The 21,053-nt window shown below is 34.5% G+C and overlaps 1 protein-coding gene across 2 annotated transcripts in view; it reads left to right on the top strand.

Moving 5' to 3' along the window:
• Positions 1-21,053, top strand: part of CCDC91 (coiled-coil domain containing 91) — a 183,200-nt gene that overhangs the window by 50,609 nt on the left and 111,538 nt on the right. Inside the window, exon 6 of one of the 2 annotated variants that reach the window (XM_016199099.2) lies at positions 17,219-17,296. The exons of the other annotated variant lie outside the window; for it this stretch is intronic. Within the exon in view, the coding sequence (XP_016054585.1) occupies positions 17,219-17,296 (78 nt within the window). The remainder of the gene's footprint in view (positions 1-17,218; positions 17,297-21,053) is intronic. 2 annotated transcript variants of the gene reach the window in all.

Here is a 21,053-nt window from a genome sequence, read left to right as displayed (position 1 = left end):
AACAGTGAAAAGAAGTAAGGTTGTATTTGATGTGTTCTTAGAGCAGGAGGAGATAACCATAGCAAATAAATTAGAAAGATACCATGGAGCCAGATTATATAAGGCCTTCTAGGTTAAGGTAAGGATTTTGGATTTTACTCTGATTGACATGGGAAGCTATTTTGAGCAAAAGAGTGGTCCTTGTTTTTTTTTAAAAAATCACTTTCACTGCCATGGTGAAAATATATTATATAGGTAGAGGAAGACCAATAGGAGGCTAGTAATGTATTCCAAAGAGCCTTGTGTTAGGGTAGTAGCAAATGAGGTGGTAAGTGGTTGGATTCTGGTATATTTCTAAGGCATATCTCACTGGGATTCCTGATATACTTATTGTAAAGCATGAAAAAAAGAGGGCCCTGCAGATCTTTGATCTGAGAAACTTGAACAATTCCCATTTACTGACATGGGAAATCTGAGGTGAGAAAATGTTTGAGGAGGAGAAGGAACCAGTTCAGTTTGGGGAAGATTTTTGAGATGAATTTTAGTCATCAGTTAGGTTCATTGAATAGGCAATAGGCATATTAAGAGTCTGGAGTTAGAGGCTTGGGGCTGGAACATTTAAACATGCAACTAGTTGAGATCACCTTCAGAGTACTTGTCTATTGAGAAGTGTTAACCCTGGAAGACCATGTTCAACCACTGACCGCTGAGGTTTGAATTCTGCCTCAGCTATTTTGTGTGACTTTGGGCATGTTGCTTACTGCTAATGAACTTGAATTTTCTTATGTGTAAAACAAGGATAAACATAGTACTTATCTGTTAGGATTATTGTGAAGATTCACTTACTGTGTTAATATAGATATACTACTTAGAGCTATGTTTGGCACATATGAAGCTCTGTATCAGTAGTTCTTAAACATTTTTGTATTTAGGAACATTTTATACTTGTAATAATTATTGTGGATCTCATATTATATTATATGGTAAGTATGATATTTACCATATTAGAATATAAAACAGAAACTTAAAAAATATTAACTCATTTAAGAAATAATAGGAAACCTATTACATGTTAAATAACATTTTGCCCGACCAGTGTGGCTCAGTGATTGAATGCCAACCCATGAACCAAGAGGCCACTGGTTCAATTCCAAGTCAGGGCATATGCCCAGCTTTCAGGCTTGATTCCCCACCCAGTAGGGGGCCTACAGGAGGCAGCAGATTGATGTTTCTGTCTCTCTCCTTTCCTCTCTCTCAAAAATCAATAAAAACATTTTAAAAAAATAAAACACTTTTAATGAAAACGTAACTATATTTTCCAAAATAGAAACAAACTTAGTGAGAATAGTGTTTTGTATTATTTCAAATCTCTATTCTGGCTTCATGGAAGACAGCTAGATTCTCATGTCTCCTTGTTTATTTAATTTTTGGTGATATCATAGGTCCTGCCACTTCTGAGAAAACCCACTGTATATTCATGAGAGAATGAGAGTGAGAAAAACAAATAACATCTTAGTATTTTTATGAAAATGTTTTTGAGGGTATGAATTTTTGAAAGGGTTGCAGGAACACTCGGTGAATTAGATTTCTATTGCTATTGTAATAGCCCACATTCCTTGACTCGTGGCCCTCTTCCATCTTCAGAGCAAGAAGTGCCTGGTTGTGGCTTTCTTCTATTGCATCACTTTAACACAGACTCTTCTGCTTCCCTCTTCCATTTTTTTTTTTTTTTTTTATATATCTTTATTGATTTCAGAGAGAGGAAGGGAGAGGGAGAGGGAGAGAGAGAAACATCAATGATGAGAGAGTCATTGATCGACTGTCTCCTGCAAGCCCCACACTGGGGATCGAGTCCACAACCTGGGAATGTGCCCTGACTGGGAATCAAACCAAGATCTCCTGGATCGTAGCTCGCGATGCTCAACCCCTGAGCCACACCTGGCTGGGCCCTCTTCCATCTTCAAGGACTTTTGTGATGACATTGGACTCACCCAGGATAATCTTCCTATTTTAAAGCCAGATAATTAGCAGTGTCAATTGCATTTGCTATATTAATTCCCCTTTGTCATGTGACTTGGTGCATTTGCAGGTTCCAGGAATTAAGATGTATTTATTTTTGGGAGGCCATTATTCTGCTTATTGCACTTAGGATTCCTTGACCACACTTTGGAAACTACAGTTCTATGTAGATATTTCTTCTTGTTATTTCATCATCCTTATTATCATTACTTTTGAAATTTGAGGCACTCCAGTATTTAGAGAGAAAATGAAGAGGGACCAGTAAAAGGAAGGTTGAGAATAAATGGCAAGTGGAGTCAGAAGAGAACTGAGAGTTCTCTTTGAAAGTGGAGAACCTTTCCTGGCTGTGGTGTGTGTACACGTGTATGTGTACGTGTATGTGTGGGAGAGACACACAGAAGCATGGGCAGAATTTGATGTTCTGTTACTGATTCTGAGATATAGGAACTGTGTGTAAGGAACTGAATTCTGCCAACAGCAGGAAAAGGGTCTCCTCTAGAGCCTCCAGAAAGGAATGTAGTCCTGCCAGCACCTTGATTTTAATGCAGTGAAACCTATGTTGACTTCTGATTTATAGAAGTGTGAGATAAATTTCTGTTTGTTTGTTTTTTCCACCCACAATTTGCATGCAGTACCATTCTGCACCAGTTTTAGATGCACAGCAAAGTGGCCATAAAACCATGTGCTCTACAGAGTGGTACCCCACTGCTCCAAACACCAATGTGACCCCATACCCATTTATCTCAACATTATTGACTAATTCCTATATTTATGACTATTCTGCAACTACCAATTTGTACTGCTTAATCCTGTCACCTTTTTCACCCAGCTCTCTAACACCCGTCCCATCTGACAGCTGTCTGTCCTCTGTATCTGAGTCTGTTCCTGTTTTGTTTGTTTATTTTGTTCATTAGATTCCACACATAAGTGAAATCATATGGTATTTGTCTTTCTCTGATTGAGTTATTTCATTTAGTATAATACCCTCTAGGTCCATCCATGCTGCCCTAAAAGGTAAGGTTTCCTTCTTTTTTACAGCTGAGTAGTATTTCATTGTATATATATATCACAACTTTTTTAAACCACTCATCTACTGGCACTTGGGTTGCTTTCAAATCTTGGCTATTGTAAATAATGCTGCAGTGAACAAAGAGGTGCGTATATTCTTTCAAATTAGTGTTTTTGGGTTTCTTTGGATATATTCCCAGAAGTAGAATCTCTGGGTCATAAGGCAATTCCATTTTTAATTTTTGAGGAACCTCCAGTTTTCCATAACTGTTGAACCAGTCTGCATTAATCAATTAAGTTTGTAGTAGTTTGTAGTAATTTGTATAGAAAACCAACATGGTGGGCCATTTGTTATCCTGCTACCTAGTTAGAGCATAGTAGTTGAAATGAAGACCTATTGGAATGGATTTAAGACAATGGAAGGAGAGGAAGTGGAGGCGTAATGAGAAGAGATAATTCTTTAGTGGGTGTAGGGCAAGGAAGGTTTTATTTGATGGAAAATATTAAAGCATGGTTATATCATTATAGAACTGATTCAGTTAAGTGGAGTTGATAATCAAGATCAAGTGAGAGAGGTGCCTGGAAAGATCAAAGTCCCTGAGAAGATGAAGGGGGTTGGGGTGTTGGACCTAGTAGATGGGTAAGAAGTGTTGTCTTCAGATAAAACTGTTATCCTCAGTGCTTTTATAATGACATTAGGGAAGAACATGCATGGGTACAGATGCAGATAGATTGGTAGGTGTAATAGTCGGAACATGTGAAAAGTCCTTCTTGTTAGCTTCCACTTTATGAGAATGGAGTAAGGAGGGTTGTGGAGGTCCTGGGGTTTGAGAGTAAAGAGAAGGTGTGAGGTAATAGGCTTAGGTTTGTGGAAAGACAGGATTATTAATATTACATGTCTGAATTTGACAGACTTACTTGTTTTTTTATTTTCTGTGGCTGGACTACCTTAGGTATTCTGCTTAGGAGCCGGGCCCTGCAAGTTGAAGGCATTGAAGAGTAGAAAATGCATGTTTCCTATAGTCAGTTTAGAGAGAGAGAAATTGAGATTGAAATTGAGACTGGCAGAAGGGGAAACACACATACACAGACATACATCATAAATAACGTCATATGTGTGTGTGTGTATAAATTTATAAAATACATTTATATCCCCTCCATGAATATCCCTATCAATTTCTCATATATAGTATATAACATATATGACACACATGCATTTGTGGGTGCCTATACCCATATACATAAACATACCATATATGCATACATACAGAGATGTCTGTATATGGAAGTGAAAAGGGAAAGATTGAAGGAAAGAGAAGGAGGGAGAGAGTAAGGATGATGAGCCACATATGTTCCACATTTTCTTACCAATGAAAGGATGATGCAAATCCCCTCACTTTCTTTGTGTAAGAAAGGAGGGAGGAAGTGAATGGGTGGGGCAAGAGGCTAAAAGTGTTACTGAGTTTTCTATTACCTAGAACAATGAGTTTACCACCTATTTTCCAACAGTACAATTTCTTTACCTATAGCTTCATCATTTATAAAATAGAGAGTAGGGAAAAGGAGTATGTCTTTTTCATCATTATGGTGTTTTTTAGGTCTTTAATTATGAAACTAAATAATTCACTACTAGGGCACTTTCTATAATTTGTTGAATATTTTTTTCTCATTTTATCAGACAACTTCTCTGAAGTATATGTTATTTCACGGTTGTGTGAGTTGAGGATTTTATAACCCTGTCAAGGCTGGTGTCTCTATTTCTTGACAAATAGTATGCATTATTCTAACATTAATATCAGAAAAATTGACATGACTTTTCTCAAAGTGAGGCTGTTGGCGGCTACTTTTGCCAACCATGAATAATTTAGCATCTGAAAAATGTAATTCATATTTTGTAAGTCACAATTTCTTCCAATATTTTAAATTTATATCTAAAATAATTATTGTTCTTAAACTTTAGAAACAATAGCTATTTTGACAAACGGAATATAGTGCAGTGTGAAATTTTAGGAGCATAATGGCAGGAAGAAGTCAACATTATAGTAACACTTATGGAGAAATTAAGTCTAGGAACTTCTGCAAATCTTAAAAAAGGTATCTAATTTGGAGTTAATAAACTCTCACACATTAATCATTATGTGACTATTTTTATTTAAAAAATAGTGAATTTTGATAGTGGTTGTACCAGCAGATGTATTTGCCTATTTCTCTTTGTTTCCTTTAGGCATTATTGAACTCCAATATATGAATTTGTATTAGGAAAGATATCTTTGCAGTCACGTATAGAGAGCAGAAGATTAATCCTTCTAGTATGGGCTTTCTCCTCATTTCTATGAATATTTTCTTCCTTCATTTGAAAAAAGATAGATTTCTTTCATATGTGTAGTATGCTTATTTGTATTTAATGTCAAACCTTGTCAATGTATATAGTCTTCACTGTGAGACAGGAACTTTAAAATAAAATCTTTTTGATTTATCTTCTTCCCACTTTTTATCAAAAGTGAAGGGATGATGAGAGGAGGAGGAAAACTGATACTTGCTTACTGGCTCCTCTGTGCAAGTCACTATGCTATGTACTTTACGTGCATATTTATTTAATTCTCACAATAACCCTGTGAGGTTTTCAACTCTTTTTCACATATGAGAAAATTCAAGGTTAGCTCTTGGTATTTGAATGAGGCCTTTCTTCTAGGCTCACTGTTCTCTCCCTCAATAAATATTTAGTAAACATTTGCTTGTGTTTTTGCTTTGCCATGCCAGCCAGATGCCAATAGACAGAGAAGGCACCTGCCTGCATAGAGTTGCAGGGAAGCTAGAATTATTGTTTCCTCCCTCAAAATCTCAACTCTGAATCCTCAGCTTTGGCATCAGACATCATATCATTAGTAATTTATTTGTTGAGTTAGATTTCTAAGATACTTTGCATTTTATCATCTTAAAGGCTTATTTATTTTTTGAAATGGCAATATATATACATAGTTCAACATTTTAAAAAGTACAAAAGGGTATATAGTAAAAAGTGTCCTTTCACAATATCTGCAGCCCAGTTTTCCTCCCTGGTGTCAGCCAATATGAGTAGTTTCTTGTATATTCTAAAGATCTTTTGGGTATATACACAGATACAGTGTGTGTATATTTGTGTATATGTGTGCACATATATATTCACACGTAAAAGTATAAACACACACATGTATACAGACATATATTTATTTTTTCCTTTTTTTAAAGACAAAACATATTGTGTGCTTTCACTTCAAACACAACTTAGATTATTCCATATCAATATAGTTAGAGTTTGTTAATAATCTATTAAATTGATGTATTACCATTTATTTAACAAGTATGCCATGATGAAGATTTAAGTCTGTTTTATGGTTATTTATTTATTCACTTACCATCGACAGTTATTGCAGAGTATAAGTTCTAAGCTACAGGCAATGTTTCCATTAAAAATTTTTATTAAAATTATATATAAACATAGTTTAGAGTCATATAGCTCTAAATGCTAAAAGACTTGTTATGAGAAACAGCATTCACTGATCCTTTCGCTGCTCCTGCCATTTTTTGCCCCACCGAAAGCAATATTTTTCAACTTCTTAAATTAATATCTGTGCCCACATTTTTAAATGACATACTTAAAATATTGCTACTTCTTGATTTTTTAGATTTTTTTAGATTTTTAAAATTCTTACCTCGAGTCCACTCTTAGAGTTCCTTTATTCTCCCAGTAGAGTTACATGATAGATTTGATCAGATCAGTATTTAGTGTTTACATTATAATGATTATGTTAAATGCTACTGACACACGAATCGTAATATAATTCATTTTGCCTTCTTGAAAACTTTTCATTTGTCTTGAAGTGAATATTATGCATATTCTTACTCATTGTGATTTTTTTTTCATGCAAGTTTTTTGTTTTGTTAATATTTATTGTGAACTCATATATGTTTGATCTTAATTAATTTAATTTTGGGGCCTTAATTGAGAATTTTGTCTCCCACAGGTATTTTGTGCTTGCTTTTATTGGGAACTGGGGTATCAACCATCCTTGCACTATAGTGGTACACTTTCAAGATTTCTATTGTATAGTTGTCTTAACTAGCTGTTTTTATTTGGTGCCATCCCAGGACCAAATAATACTTGCTTTTCTGATTGAAAAGCCTATATAATGACCTTTACTCTGATACTTTTATGAGTGCTTCCCATTTAAAAATTAGGTTTAAGTTCAGTTTCTCTTTTTTCTTTTTTGGGGGGGAGGGGCTTCAGTAATTGTCCTTACTTCCTGTACTGTAAACATCAAACTATGTGTATGATCTAGTTGTATTTTCACTGGAAGCCCTTTTAAGTGTGCAGTAGTGCTAAAAATAAAGTCCTAGGGTCTACGTTTGACCGATGTGTTGGAACACTAAGCATCCCTTCAGTGTATAATGTTTAGATGTGGAGAATTTCTTGAGTTATTTTTGATGAATTTCTTTCCTATTATTTGGATAATAATAGCACTTATTATCTACCATCTGTCACACTGGTTATTTGTGTCCTGGATCCACTGAATTGTCTTATTGTATCTATTTCTTGTTCCTTCATTTTCCCTCCCCTTTCTGGTTGATATTGTTAACTTTGTTTTCCAACTCTTCTATTGATTGATTGTTTGCATATGTATTTATTGTCTTTTGAATTCCCAAGAGCTTTTATTTCTTTGAGTATGTTCATATTATTATTATTTTTTATCCTTATTTAACCTGCTTATTCCAAAAAGCTTTTTTCCTTTCTACTGTTGTATTCTAGCCTTTGTTTTCTGTTTAGAGGCTCGTTTAAATGGCTGGTGATCCATAGCTATCTTTTTTTTAGGATATCAGAAAAGGTGGATTGGAAACTCTTCTGGTGAATGGGGCAAGGTATGGGGTAGGCTTTATTGTAGGGTTTTCTGACAAGGCTGTTGATTGTCAACCCTTTCTCATTACCTGTGTCTTTAAGCAGACCTGGCTTCAAGAGCACACAACTTGTGCATTTACACAGGACCCTGTGATTATAAGGACTTGATGCTTGGTGTAATGATCTGCTATTGCCATCTTGAAATTGTTAATTTTTGAGCAAGAGCCCCACGTTTTTGTTTCATACTGAGGCCCACAAATTTTGTAGCTGGTCCTATCTTCTTTCCTAGATTTTATTACATTTCCTATAAACAACCCATTTAGGCTTCTGCCTGGTGAGGATAATCCAGACTAAATAGGGAAAGATTTATGGGACTTAAAGATTCCTTCTGTATTGCCTGCTTCAGAGAACAGACCTTCATTCTTCTGTTGTTTAGGGACAGTCTCACAGCTCTGCAGAGATGTAGAAGGGATCTGGAGGTTACTGCTTTATAGGTAGATGTTCTGTCATTCCCTCTGTTTTTAGCATTCCCTTAACCTTCATTTCCAGAGTTCTTGCTGTTGCTGAATGCAGAATATTGGAGTTTCTGAAGTATTATTAACTTCTTAGCTTTTCACACCTCTTCTTTGACATTCAGCTTTCTTGGTTTTGCTGTTTCAGTTAGCACATATTCTGCTTTCCATGTTTTATTTTCTGAACTCTTCAACTTTTTGCCCTTAGAGCTTTGTGTGATTACAAACAAAACAAAAAACAAAATCAAAGAAAAACCAGAAAACCAAAACTCTTTTTAGGTATTTTAGTTACATTTTGGGTGGCAGCAATAGTAAATATCTGTATGATTTGCCATCTCTTGTAAAGATCTGTTATTGCTACTATGATGATGGAGATCTATATTAAATTACCAATATTCTTTGTAGGAGGGAAAGGCTTCCTTATGATATCATTAGGAAAAATACCTAATTGTTTCAGCATACTGGGTGGCTTGGGATCAAATAAATGTTGAAGGACTCTGTTGGTGTGTAAAGAAAGAAACTCTTTCAAAGACGGACGTTGGAGAAGTACTGTCATAGAATCTTAGGGCTGCTATGAACTACTTAGGCAAACTTGTTGGGTTAAAACAACAGAAATTTATTCTCTGAGTGTTTTGCAGGTCAGAAGACTTGTTCCCTCTGAAGGTTCTAGGGCTTCTTTCCTTGCCTCTTTCACTTTCTGATGCTGCCTGACATTCCTTGCTTCTAGCAGCATAACTCCATTTTCTTCTTCTACCTTCACATGGCCTTTTCTCTTTGTTTTAAAGCTCCTTCTCCCTTCTGTTATAAGGAAACCAGTCAGTACTTAATGGTGAACAGTAAAAGCTTTTTCTCTAAGTTCAGGAACACGGGATGTTCACTCTCATCCTTTTTATTCAATATAATATTGGATATTTTAGCCAGAGCAATTAGGCAAGAAAAAGAAACAAAAGGCATACAAATTGGAAAGGAAATAGTAAAATTGTCACTGTTTTCATTTGACTCCACCAAAAAAACTATAGAGCTAATAAATGAATTCAGGCAAGTTTCAGGATACACAATTAATATACAAAAATCTGTTTTATTTCTGTACATTAGTAATGCTTTATAAGAAGGAGAAATTAAGAAAACAGTCTCATTTACAATTGCATCAAAAAGAATAAAATTCCTAAGAATAAATTTATCCAAAGAGGTGAAAGACCTGTATACTGAAAACTATAAGACATTAGTGAAAGAAATTGAAGAAGACACAGATAAATGGAAAGATATTCCGTGCTCATGGATTGGAAGAATTAATATTGTTAAAATGTCCATGTAGTCAACACAATCTACAGATAAAATCAATGTAATCCCTATCAAAATACTAATGGTATTCTTTTCAGAACTAGAACAAATAATCCTAAAATTTATATGGGACCACAGAAGACCCCAAGTAGCCAAAACAACCTCGAGAAAGAAAAAAAGTTGGAAGTATCATGGTTTCTGATTTCAAACTGTACTACAAAGCTATAATAATCAAAGCAGCATGGTATGGGCACAAAAACAGATACATAGATTAATGGAACAGAATAGAGAGCACAGAGATAAAACCCACGCATATATGGTCAATTAATTTACAATAGAGGAGTTCAGAATATACAATGGAGAAAGGACTTCTTCAATAAATTGTGTTGGGGAAACTGGGTAGTCACATTCAGAAGATTAAAACTGGACCAGTCTCTTAAACAATAAGCAAAAGTTAACTTAAAGACTTGAATGTAAGGCCTGAAAACATAAAACACTTAAAAGAAAACATAGGCAGTAAGCTTTTTTACATCAGCCTTGGCTATGGTGTTTTGGATTTGACATCCAAAGCAAAGGCAACAAAAGTAAGAATAAACAAGTAGGACTACATCAAACTAAAATGTTTTACAGCAAAGGAAACCATCAACAAGATAAAAAGGTAATCTCCTGAACAGAAGAAGATATTTGCAATTGATATATATCTTAGGGGATATCCAAAATATAGAAATAATTCAAACGACTCAATAACAAAAAAACAAATAGTTCAATTCAAATTCAGGCAGACGACCTGAATAGACATTTATCTAAAGAAGACATATAGATGATGAACAGGCACATGAAAAGATGCTCAACATCACTAATCATCAGGGAAATGCAAATCAAAACCATAATGAAATATTTCACACCTGTCAGAACGGCTATTATCAAAAAGGCAACAAAAAACTGGTATTGGCAAGGATGTGGAGAAAAAGTGAACCCTTTTGCCCTGGTAGGATTATAAATTAGTGCAGCCACTATAGGAAACAGTATGGAGATTTCTCAAAAAATTAAAAATAGAACTACCATACCACCCATCAGTTCCACTTCTGGGTATTTATCCAAAGAAAACAAAAACAATAATTCCCAAAGATATTTGCACTATAAACAAAAGATCTCCTATCTCCTAATTTCCAATAACATGTTCCTCATTTCTTTCTGAGACCTCTCCAAAAGCACCTGTAGTGTTCATATTTTTACCATTATTTTGTTTATGATGATATATCTGCTCCCTAAAATGATAGTTTTCTCTACCATGCTCTGTACTTCCTTTGACCTCTTACCAGAATCACCTTCAGCATCTGTATTTCTACCAATGATTTCGTCAAAGCAATCTAGGCCTTTTCTGTCTTGCACCTTGAAATTCTTCCAGCTTCTACCCACCATACAATTCCCAAGTTATTTCCAAATTTTTAGGTATTTATTATAGCAGCACTCCTGTTCTAGGCACCAAAATCTATGTTAGTTTCCTAAGGCTGCTATAACAGTGTTTTACAAATTTGGTGGTTCATAATAGCAAAAATTTATTCTCATAGTTATGGAAGCCAGAATTCTAAAATTAATATTTTGGTAGTGCCATGCTTTTTCCAAAAACTCTAGTGGAGGAGAATCTTCCCTTGCTTCTTCCTGCTTCTGCTGGCATCTGATGTTCTTGGCCTTGTGCCAGCATATCTTCATTTCTGCCTTCACCTTCACATGGCACCTTCTCGCTGATAGCTCTGTCTCAAGTCTTACGCTCCCTTTTTTATAAGGAAACTAATCTTAGGACATAGGGCCACCCTAAATCCAAGATTACTTTATCTTGCAATACTTAATTACATATGCAAAGATCCTATTTTCAAGTAACATTACATTTATAACCTTATTATACCAGGGATTAGGATTAGGGATTAGATACCTGGGATTAGGATTTGAAGCTATCTTTTTTGGGGGCATCACAATTCAACCCATTACAAGCACCAAAGATGAATTTCAGTATATTTTAAAATATGAAGGTAAATTATAATACTGTGGGCAGAAACTCTCAGAATATAAAGACAAGTAACCAAAACATTAAAAAGTGATTTTTACTATTAAGACATTTTTGGTTTTTCAGTCAAAGTATTAAATATTTTGAAAAGCTGTGCTATTAGAAAGTCCCTTTCTGTTATCAGAGTTAAAAGACAATCAAACTTTGGAGAGTAGGTTTAAATTAGGAAAAGTCATAGAAATTGGAATAATTTTTGAGAGGTATAAATCTTTATTGATTGAGATAGGTTTGTACATTTATTGGATTTATAGGGCATCATTCTGTTCTTTAACATTAGCAGGCTGGAAATTGTTCCTTGATGCTCTCAAAGTAGGGAACCTCAAAGTAGGGATGGTTTTTGTAATTATCCTGATACAAGTAGCTACAGGCCCTTTTTATGATTGCAAACTCTCTGCTCCTCCCTGATCCCCAGTTCTCCTTTCCTCCTCCTTCCGTGTTTTCCTTTTTTTTTCTTTTTTCTTTCCTCCTTTCCATTTCCTTTTATTTCCCCCCTGCTTGGCTTGAGTTAGTTTTGAGCATCTACCTCTCAAGGCACTTGGCCTTTGAAGACTTCAACAAGGCTGAAGATAAATAGTAATTTCTTTTAAATCTAGCATAGAGTGAAGTTTCTGCCTTTTCTTTTGGAGCAAATAATAAGGTGACATTGAAGTGGCAGTTGGAACAGATCCATGAAAATCAAATTAGCCAGGAATTTAGCCTGGGTTACACAAGAGGACATATTCTCAGGCTGTGTAGGATTCGGCTTGTATTCTTTAACAGATTGTAGTTGGTAGAGGAGATATTGTGCTGATAGGAACAATAATTACAGCAAAAATGGCACTGTTCTAAACGTATCCTCTTCTCTTGTGAATTTTACTTGAATAGTTTTCAGAGTGATGAATTACCTGTGACCTGCTTCCTCATTTCTCATTTGTTAACTAATTCCTTTCCTTAAGGTTTTAGCTTAGACGTAGCTGTGACATTGTCATATCTGAGTTTCGTTAGTTCACGTATAGAATAATCAGTTACTGTACTTCTTTGCCAGTGTGAACAAATTATGGGGTTCTCTCCATGTCTTCATCATTGTATCTGTTAGGAAATGTCCAGAAGGAATTTGTTTTGTTATATTGTTTTTGATTAAGAAGATTCAGTAAAGCTGATGGTTTTGGAGTCTGTGTGCTGATGAAATTCATGCAGTGTATTAAGGCAGCCATTTAATGGGTTAGGGCCAGAGATGAAAATTAATTCTTTGAAAGATTGCGGAATTACTAAGCTGAAAGGGCAGACTTATTTAGGGTATCTGTTTCGGTATTGGGCACAGTTTACTATGGCAGTATTACTCTTGAAATATGCCATATGAAATATATATTTAGACTGATTCTCACATGCTTATGTCATTTTTCTCTCTCATTTTATATTTGGCTAACTATTGAATTTGCCTGAAACTGACTTGAAGATTATGAAGGATTCTGTCATGTGTTGTTACTTGTTACTGATTGTATGGAGAGACTAAGAAATGACATAGAATGAGGAGACAGAGATTAAACATTTACTCAGTGGGAAAGACTTATTGCATAATTGTCATGACAGTGAAAGTTACTTTCTTTTATAAACCAGCTAGGTTTGTAGCAGCTGTCAAATGTGGGGTCAGTAAGTGATGGAGAGGCTGTGTTCTGTTTTGTTCTGTTTTGCAAAGTGGGTACATACAGGATAATCTAATCTTCTTTCTGCTTCTCTAACATTTACAATTAGGCCATTTTGGTGCATTGGATTCTTCAGATTTTGGTGGGAGGATATGATACCATTTCTCAGTTAGAACCTTTCAGTGTATTGGTTGGATGTTATCCCACTATCTTTATTTTGATTTCTTGCCCTGCAAATTTCCTTTTGGAGTATCTGGAGGTGTTTATGGCTGTCTTATCCAATATAGTTGATTAGTTGTTGTGAAAGGGATATAATCTTGTGTCTTCGGAGAGCGGTGGTGAAGCCTGTATTGGAAAACTTTCTTAATCAGACAGTAGTAACTAATTATGTTCTGCTTATTATGTTCAGTCTAATTATAGACTTTTCTTGGCCAAAGAATGTAGAACATGAGAAGCAACTGCTTTCTAATAGGTAGAATATAATGGTTGATTGGTGTTTGGAGTTCCCTCCCTCTTTCCTTTCTTCTCTCTTTTCTCTTTTTAAGTACTGTAGTAATTTATCCCAAATACCTAAATCAAATGTTGGCTTTTAACCATCTGTGTGACAGAGGATCCTGTTACTATGCATGGATTAATTTGTTAGCAGTGATTAGTATGGGTTCTGTTGTTAGCAATAGCCAACAGTAATATAACATGAATTGAGACATGTTTACCAGTTTGTGCTATAAACTTGGTTTTTAAATTTTTTTGGATAAATCTTGATTTAAATATCTGAATTGAGTTTCCTCATCAATATACTAATGAAGCCTACTTTAAAAATTTTGCTAATTTCTAATTTTTTTTTCTGTGAAGGGCCCTATTACATATCTATTTAACAAATTTTTTTATACCAATTATGTTAGGCATATTAAAGGTATTAGACCTGAGTATATTTAATAATTTGGGCAAGGAGTTGGTATTGGAGTGGTTATGGGTGGTGGAGAATTGTTTGGAATGTGCTTCTAGTAACATTTGAAAAGCACCTTACTTTATATTATTTTTATCAAAACGAAAATTTCTGGTTGGCAGTAATAAATTGATGGATAACTTTTTCAAGTTTTATCAATAGTGACCAATTTGTATCTTACTTTCACCAGAAGACTTAGGACATGTGATTCCATGTATTAATGAATTTTATATAGAAAACAGGTCTGTTGATGAGGAGTTGGGAGTATGCTCAAATAGTTCAGTCTTTGACTGGATATTTCTTAAAAAACATTGGGCTGGCTATAAGGATATGTGATTCAGGCTTCAGCCTGCCCTATTGAACTCAGTGACCTTGAACAATCTTCTTGACCTCTCTAGGCCTCAGTTTCCTCATTTATAAAATGAATATGTTGGAATAGCTTACCTTTAAAGTCTCTTCTTATTTAAAATGTAGTTAGTTTTATTTAAGATGAGGGCATTTTCCTGAATCTTCCCTTTCTAATGATGGTTTTGGGTTTGACATTTTGAAAAAAGGCTATCATTGTGGTCAAGTTTGGTTTTGACTACTTTGAAGATAGGTTGAAAATTTTGGACTCTATATTCTTGAAATAAAAATTTCAGGCTATGTATGATTATTTGGTTATACCTGTGGGGTTTTGGGGGGGGGAGAAAGGGTAACTGAGCAGCCTGGTGTATTACAATGCAGTTACGTGATTGCCGTCAGTAACTTTGAAGTAAGCAAAAGGGGGTTGATTGATCTAGTTTTAGCATACTATGTAATAGAATAGCATTAGAAACATTCAAAGGGTTTTTAAGAAATGATTTAATCTCACTCCCTCGTTTAACAAATAAAAAACATATCCAATTTCCCACTGTTAATTATTTAAAATTTCATTCTCTTCTGGTCAAAGAGCATAGCTTGTATGATTTCAGTATTTTAATATTGATTGACCATTGTTCTGTGGCCTAACATATAATCTATCTTGGAGAGCATTTCATATCCACTTGAGAACAATATGTACCCTTCTGTAGTTGGGTGGAGTATTTTATAGTTGTTTATTTCTCCTAGTTGGTTTTATATTATTCAGTCCTTTTTCCCCCCCCGATCTTTTGTCTAGGGTTTCTGTTCATTATTGAAAAGTACCAGTAACAAATGTGATACTAGTAGTAGTAGTAAAAATGCCTTACATTTATCTTCATTACAATCATTTCATACACATTATCACATTAAAGGTACTATATACAGGTAACTCAACCTTCTATATTACCAGACTGAAGATAACTATTATGTTTTTGCCATCATTTTATCCTCAGAGCATGGTAGAATCTGGCACATAGTAATTGTTTAAATTAAACATAATGCTTACTGAGAAAATTTGGTATAAAATAATAGCATCTGGGAAAACTTTAGGTGATCAATAACAGTAAATTTTATGGTACTTGGAGAGTCTACATTTTTTTCTTCTTTGAATTATGATGAATATTACTGAACATTTATACATCATTTGAAAATTTTATGAAGTATATGTTGAGTATGATAGTCAAATTTTTAGTTCTGATATCTAACATGATTATGGAAATTTGTTGTATCAATAATAACAATTACAGCATAATCCAACAAACAATTGTTGGTAGCTCCTATGTTCTAAGGCACTATGTAAAGCACTGAATTGCTGTACCTTTTAGATGAGAAGATACAGGAGTTGATAAAGTGTTCATTTTCAATTATAGTAAAATATAATGTCATAGAACATTTTGATGTATAATATAATGCCATAGAACATTTATAAAATTTCTCTAAGAAAAGAGATTTTAGCCTAGGTGGGCGTGGCTCAGCAGTTGAGCATCGACCTAGAATCCAGGAGATCACAGTTTGATTCCTGATCAGAGCACATGCCCAGGTTGCAGGCTTGATCCCCAGTTGGGGATGTGCAGGAGGCAGCCAATCAATGACTTTCCCATCATTGATGTTCTGTCTCTCTCTCCCTCTCCCTTCCTCTCTCTGAAATCAGTAAAGATATATTTAAAAAAAGAAAAGAGATTTTATAAGAATTGCCTAATACATTTTACTCTATGTACTCTCTTAATACTTCTAATGTACCAATACATGTCATTATTGAGGACCATAGTTGTTGAATGATCAAAGTTTATAACTGAATGGTGCATATTCATCTTCAATTTGTAATTAATCAGGTAAAAGTAGAATACATTCTCTCTGTTTCATTTTGTTGATCTGGGCCAGTTTGCTTTGCTTTAGCCTAATAACTACAAAGCTTTTGACCTTTTTGGTTCTCAGTTTCTTTAATTCTAAACTGAAGAGATCAGTAAGTAATAGGTATTGTCAAGAGTGGGACAAAAAAAAGTAAATTAATTACATTTGAAAAATGTTGATTTTAGTAAAGTGTATCAAATTTCTGTGTTTAGTAGAATTTTTCTGTGTTAATATATGTTGTTAATTTCCACAATTTGTTTGACCATAGTAGCCTAATTTATATGAACTTCTCAAATATCCCTTGTCCAGGGTGAAATATGTGTATGAATCTCAAGAACTGCCTGAGATGTTGATACGAAAAGAAAATGTCAGAATACCTATTTGTATTATTGTTTTTAATCTTGAAAAGTAAGGGGGGAAGAACCTATGTTAATATTTAGCCCATGGATTGATGCTTTTGCCCTTCCTAGGTCCTTATATAAAATAGTCATATACCATCTGCGAAATAACCTGACATGAATGGGAGTTCCAAAGTGATGAGTTGTTAGGGATGCCCTGATTTGTTTTTAAAAAATAGTTTTTTACTGTTTTCAGCTGCAACATTGATATTTCATGCAAAAGTCAATGATTTTATTATTTTGTAAACAAAAGAACAGATCATGGTTTACTTTTCCCCCCCAGGAAAAACATAAACAAGAATTGGAAGACATGAGGAAAGCTGGTCACGAAGCCCTCAGCATTATTGTGGATGAATATAAGGTAGAAGATTGAGAGTCTTTTTTCTTTATTCTTCTAAACTTTGGCAAACTTTAGTAAAATTTATACATAGGCATATGCAAACATACACAAATCGTAGAGTTCTAGTATAGTCTTATTTTGTATAGAATTCCTTTCAGTTGATCAGTAAGCCTTCACTGAAAGCATACTTGGTAATACTAGATGTTGCTCTGCATTTGAGAAGTTATAGAATATTTGAGAATACAGGACTGGCAGCTGAAGGCTCAAAAACAAAGCTATAGAATTCATTGCTGGGTTACATTACAATTCTACTTCTTACAGAAAAAGAAAGATATGATATAAACCTGAAAAATATTGTTATACCTTTTTCTCATTCTCAAATTAAATAGATTTCAGTACATTTAAGTAATGACAAATTATGATAAATGTCAATATCAGTGATATACACAGTATTATTCTTTTGATTCTCTGGCTGTAGAAGCTTAATCATTTAAAGTAAATTGAGTGCTTAATGACAAAATCTCCCCCCCCCCCCCAAATTACAAGTTAGATCTTTTTTCCTACAAGTAAAAGAGGAAAACATTCTTGATGACATCACATTCACACAGCTTTCTCAGAGGTAACGGCTGTTAGTTGCTTGATGGGTATACTTCAGAGGGTCTTTCTCTCTCTCTCTGTCTCTCTCTCTCTGCCTCTCTCTCTCTGTGTATGTGTATAGATATCTCCCCACATCATGCTATGTAATTTTGATTTGATTTTAAAGAAATGTTTTTCTACTCAATGTATTCTTTTGTTTTTTGCTGTATTTACTCAATATTACTTAAAGATATTTTTCATGTCAGTTTGTGTACACTTATTTTTCGTCATTGTTCTACAGTATTCCCCATACATACATCACATAATTGGTTTAACTATGCCTGTATAGATAGGGATCTAGGTTTGTTTTTGATTGTTCATTATTACACTCAATGTTTTTTTAAAAATCCTTCACCACATGTGGAATATAGGAATATTTTGTTGATTAAATGTTATCCCTAGACTTGATAGATATTACAGTCATTTTAGTTAGTTGATAATTTGGTGTGGAAAAGATTACTGTAATAAGTCATTTGGGTAAAAGTAGAAAAAGGAGAAGGCCCTGGCCAGTGTGGCTCAGTGGTTTACCATCGCCCTGTGCAACAAGAGGTTGCCAGCCAGTTCAGTTCCCAGTCAAGGCACATGTCTGGGTTTTGGGCTCAATCCCCAGTAGAGGGTGTGCAGGAGGCAGCCAATAGATGTTTCTCTCACATTCACATTGATGATTCTCTCTCTCTCTCTCTCTCTTGCTCTCGTTCTCTCTCTGTCCCCCCTCCCTCTCCCTCTCATTTAAAAAAAAAAGAACATCTAAAATTACTTTAAGTGAAAAGCTTTGCTCCTCTCCATAAAATAGTCTGTTAGATAGGTCTTGGGACATGAAAGGTCATTTTTGGGACTACGCCCAATATAGAAACTGGTGCCATTGTTGAGAAGGTCATTAAAAAATGTCTGGTTTTTACAGTGGTGATTACTGGCTCTTTCTGTAATGTGAACTTTTAGTTCTGCTAATATAAACCAGCTTTAGTTATTGAGTTGGGGAAAAGTATAGGATCTATTTTGAACCTTCTTTTTTTTCCCCCTAATTCTTCTCTGGTGGGAAGAATTAAAATACTGGAATTTACATAATTCTCCTTGGAGTATTCAGTGATATATTCTTGGATGAATCTATATTTTACTTTTTATTTATGAATTTTAAATGAAATGTTTTGAAAGGATTTACATTGTACATATGTGTATTTCTGAACAAGCTCAGTATTTCATATATTTAAATCCTTTTTGGTTCTAGCTTCATATATTTCCTTTGCTGGAAACATGTTTATTGTGTATTACTTTCAACACTGCCAACTAATGTGGTTAAAATCATATGTGAAAACTTTGTAAATATATTTTGCAAATTGTATTCTGAAGAAGTTTGGTTGTGAGCTACCATTTTATCTCCTCTTTGTCTAGTATCATTATTTGTGACTCATTTAAAAAGAGAGGATTTAAAAATATCAGGCATAAGGTATTATGATTTTCTGAAAAGGATTGGGAATCAAATCAGATAGTCTACAAAGTTATATTTTATTTGTCATATGTACTTACAGTCAATTAACATGCAAAATACATAAATTCTTTTATAGCAGCGAACTTTGGTGGTATTACATTTTATATAGCTTTACATATATTGATTTAGTGATCAGCTTCACATTTGGTATGATATACAATATTCTGAGGAGGAATAACATCAAATATGTTAATTATCACATAAAATTTGATAAGCTGGGTGATCTAAAAACACACTGAGCATCAACTTCATAGTAGTATGGGGGAAAAAACAACTAATTCAGATAGGAAAAATAGGCAATGTTTTAAAACCCTGGTAGATTAGATGTCTATGATTTAAGTGTGGATTTGTGTCTCATACTGCAACAAGAAAAAAACTAGTGTTTTTTCAATTCTAAAATTCAAGCTTGAGAAGTTCATGTGGTAATTATTTTGTTATACTTCTCTTTTTTTAAGACAGCAACTTTCATTAATATCTTTTAAAGTTTTATTTTGTTAAAATATATAAGCATTTTGACAGGTGAGTCATTAATCATTAGGTAACTCAAAAACAAACCAAAATACACCTTCTATGAGAACAGCAATAGTGTGAATATTCTCTTTGGGTTTCACTCCTTAATTCAAGAAATATTATTGACATTGTTTTTATGCCAGGGACTATTGTAGATATAACACTGAACAAAATTTACAAGTTCTTGGTCCAATGGAATATATATACCATACACACACACTCATGTATATGCACATACCAGAAGTGTGCATGCATATATAGGAAATAAGGAACCTAAAACCATATCTTTCCTGGCGGTTCAGTTTTTTAGGTCTTTACACTTTCACGTTTCGTACCTGTGCAGTTATTTATTCAAATGTGCGACTGGGCTACAGAATCTGCTACCTTCCTGCCACCATTTCTGGCTTCTAGGGATTTGACATACCCTGGATTAGATATGATCAGTCTTTTTATCCCCGCCAAGTTGAGTTGAAACATTATTGAGGAGTTTGAAAACAGATTTCATTAGAAAAGATAGTAAAACATACCAAATAAAGTAAAACAAAAATGACAAAGCCTAAAAATAATGCACAAGAAGATGCATTATTTTTGCATTTACCTCTGCTTCCAGATACATGAATTAGACATTTTTTCTCCTTTCTACTAAATACAGCTAAAAACTAAACCCTGGACCTTAATGTATGAAAAAGACATAGTATCTTGAAAGTTTAACTAAGAAAGTCAGACTGGCTTGAGACCTTGGGATCCAAGTAACTACATTATGCTGAGTTCCCTGTTCCTGTGGGTGGGTGGGTGGGTGAATATGGGTTTTGTTTGTTTGTTTGTGCCTCATTTGCCCTAGACAGGGTGCTGGAGAAGTGAAAAACCCAACACACCAAATGAGCACAGACAGAAATCCTCAAGAAAAGCCTGTTTTCTCTACCCCAAAGACAAAAGACAAAAGACAAGGAAAGCCTCCATCTCAAGAGGCAGAAAACTATTAAATAATAAGTATTCTACTCCAGCCAAACATCATGGAATAAACTACAGCCCCACTCCCATCCCTGCCAACAAAGGCTAGTTAGGGAACCTAGACTTCTACCCTTACCAGACTATAATAATATACCCTCCCTCTTCCCTACTCGGGCAGTGTCAAAGAAGGCTGAC

This window comes from Miniopterus natalensis, chromosome 2, assembly GCF_054644295.1.
Source record: "Miniopterus natalensis isolate mMinNat1 chromosome 2, mMinNat1.hap1, whole genome shotgun sequence".
Classification (NCBI taxonomy): Eukaryota; Metazoa; Chordata; class Mammalia; order Chiroptera; family Miniopteridae; genus Miniopterus; species Miniopterus natalensis.
This window is presented reverse-complemented; position numbering and strand designations above follow the sequence as displayed.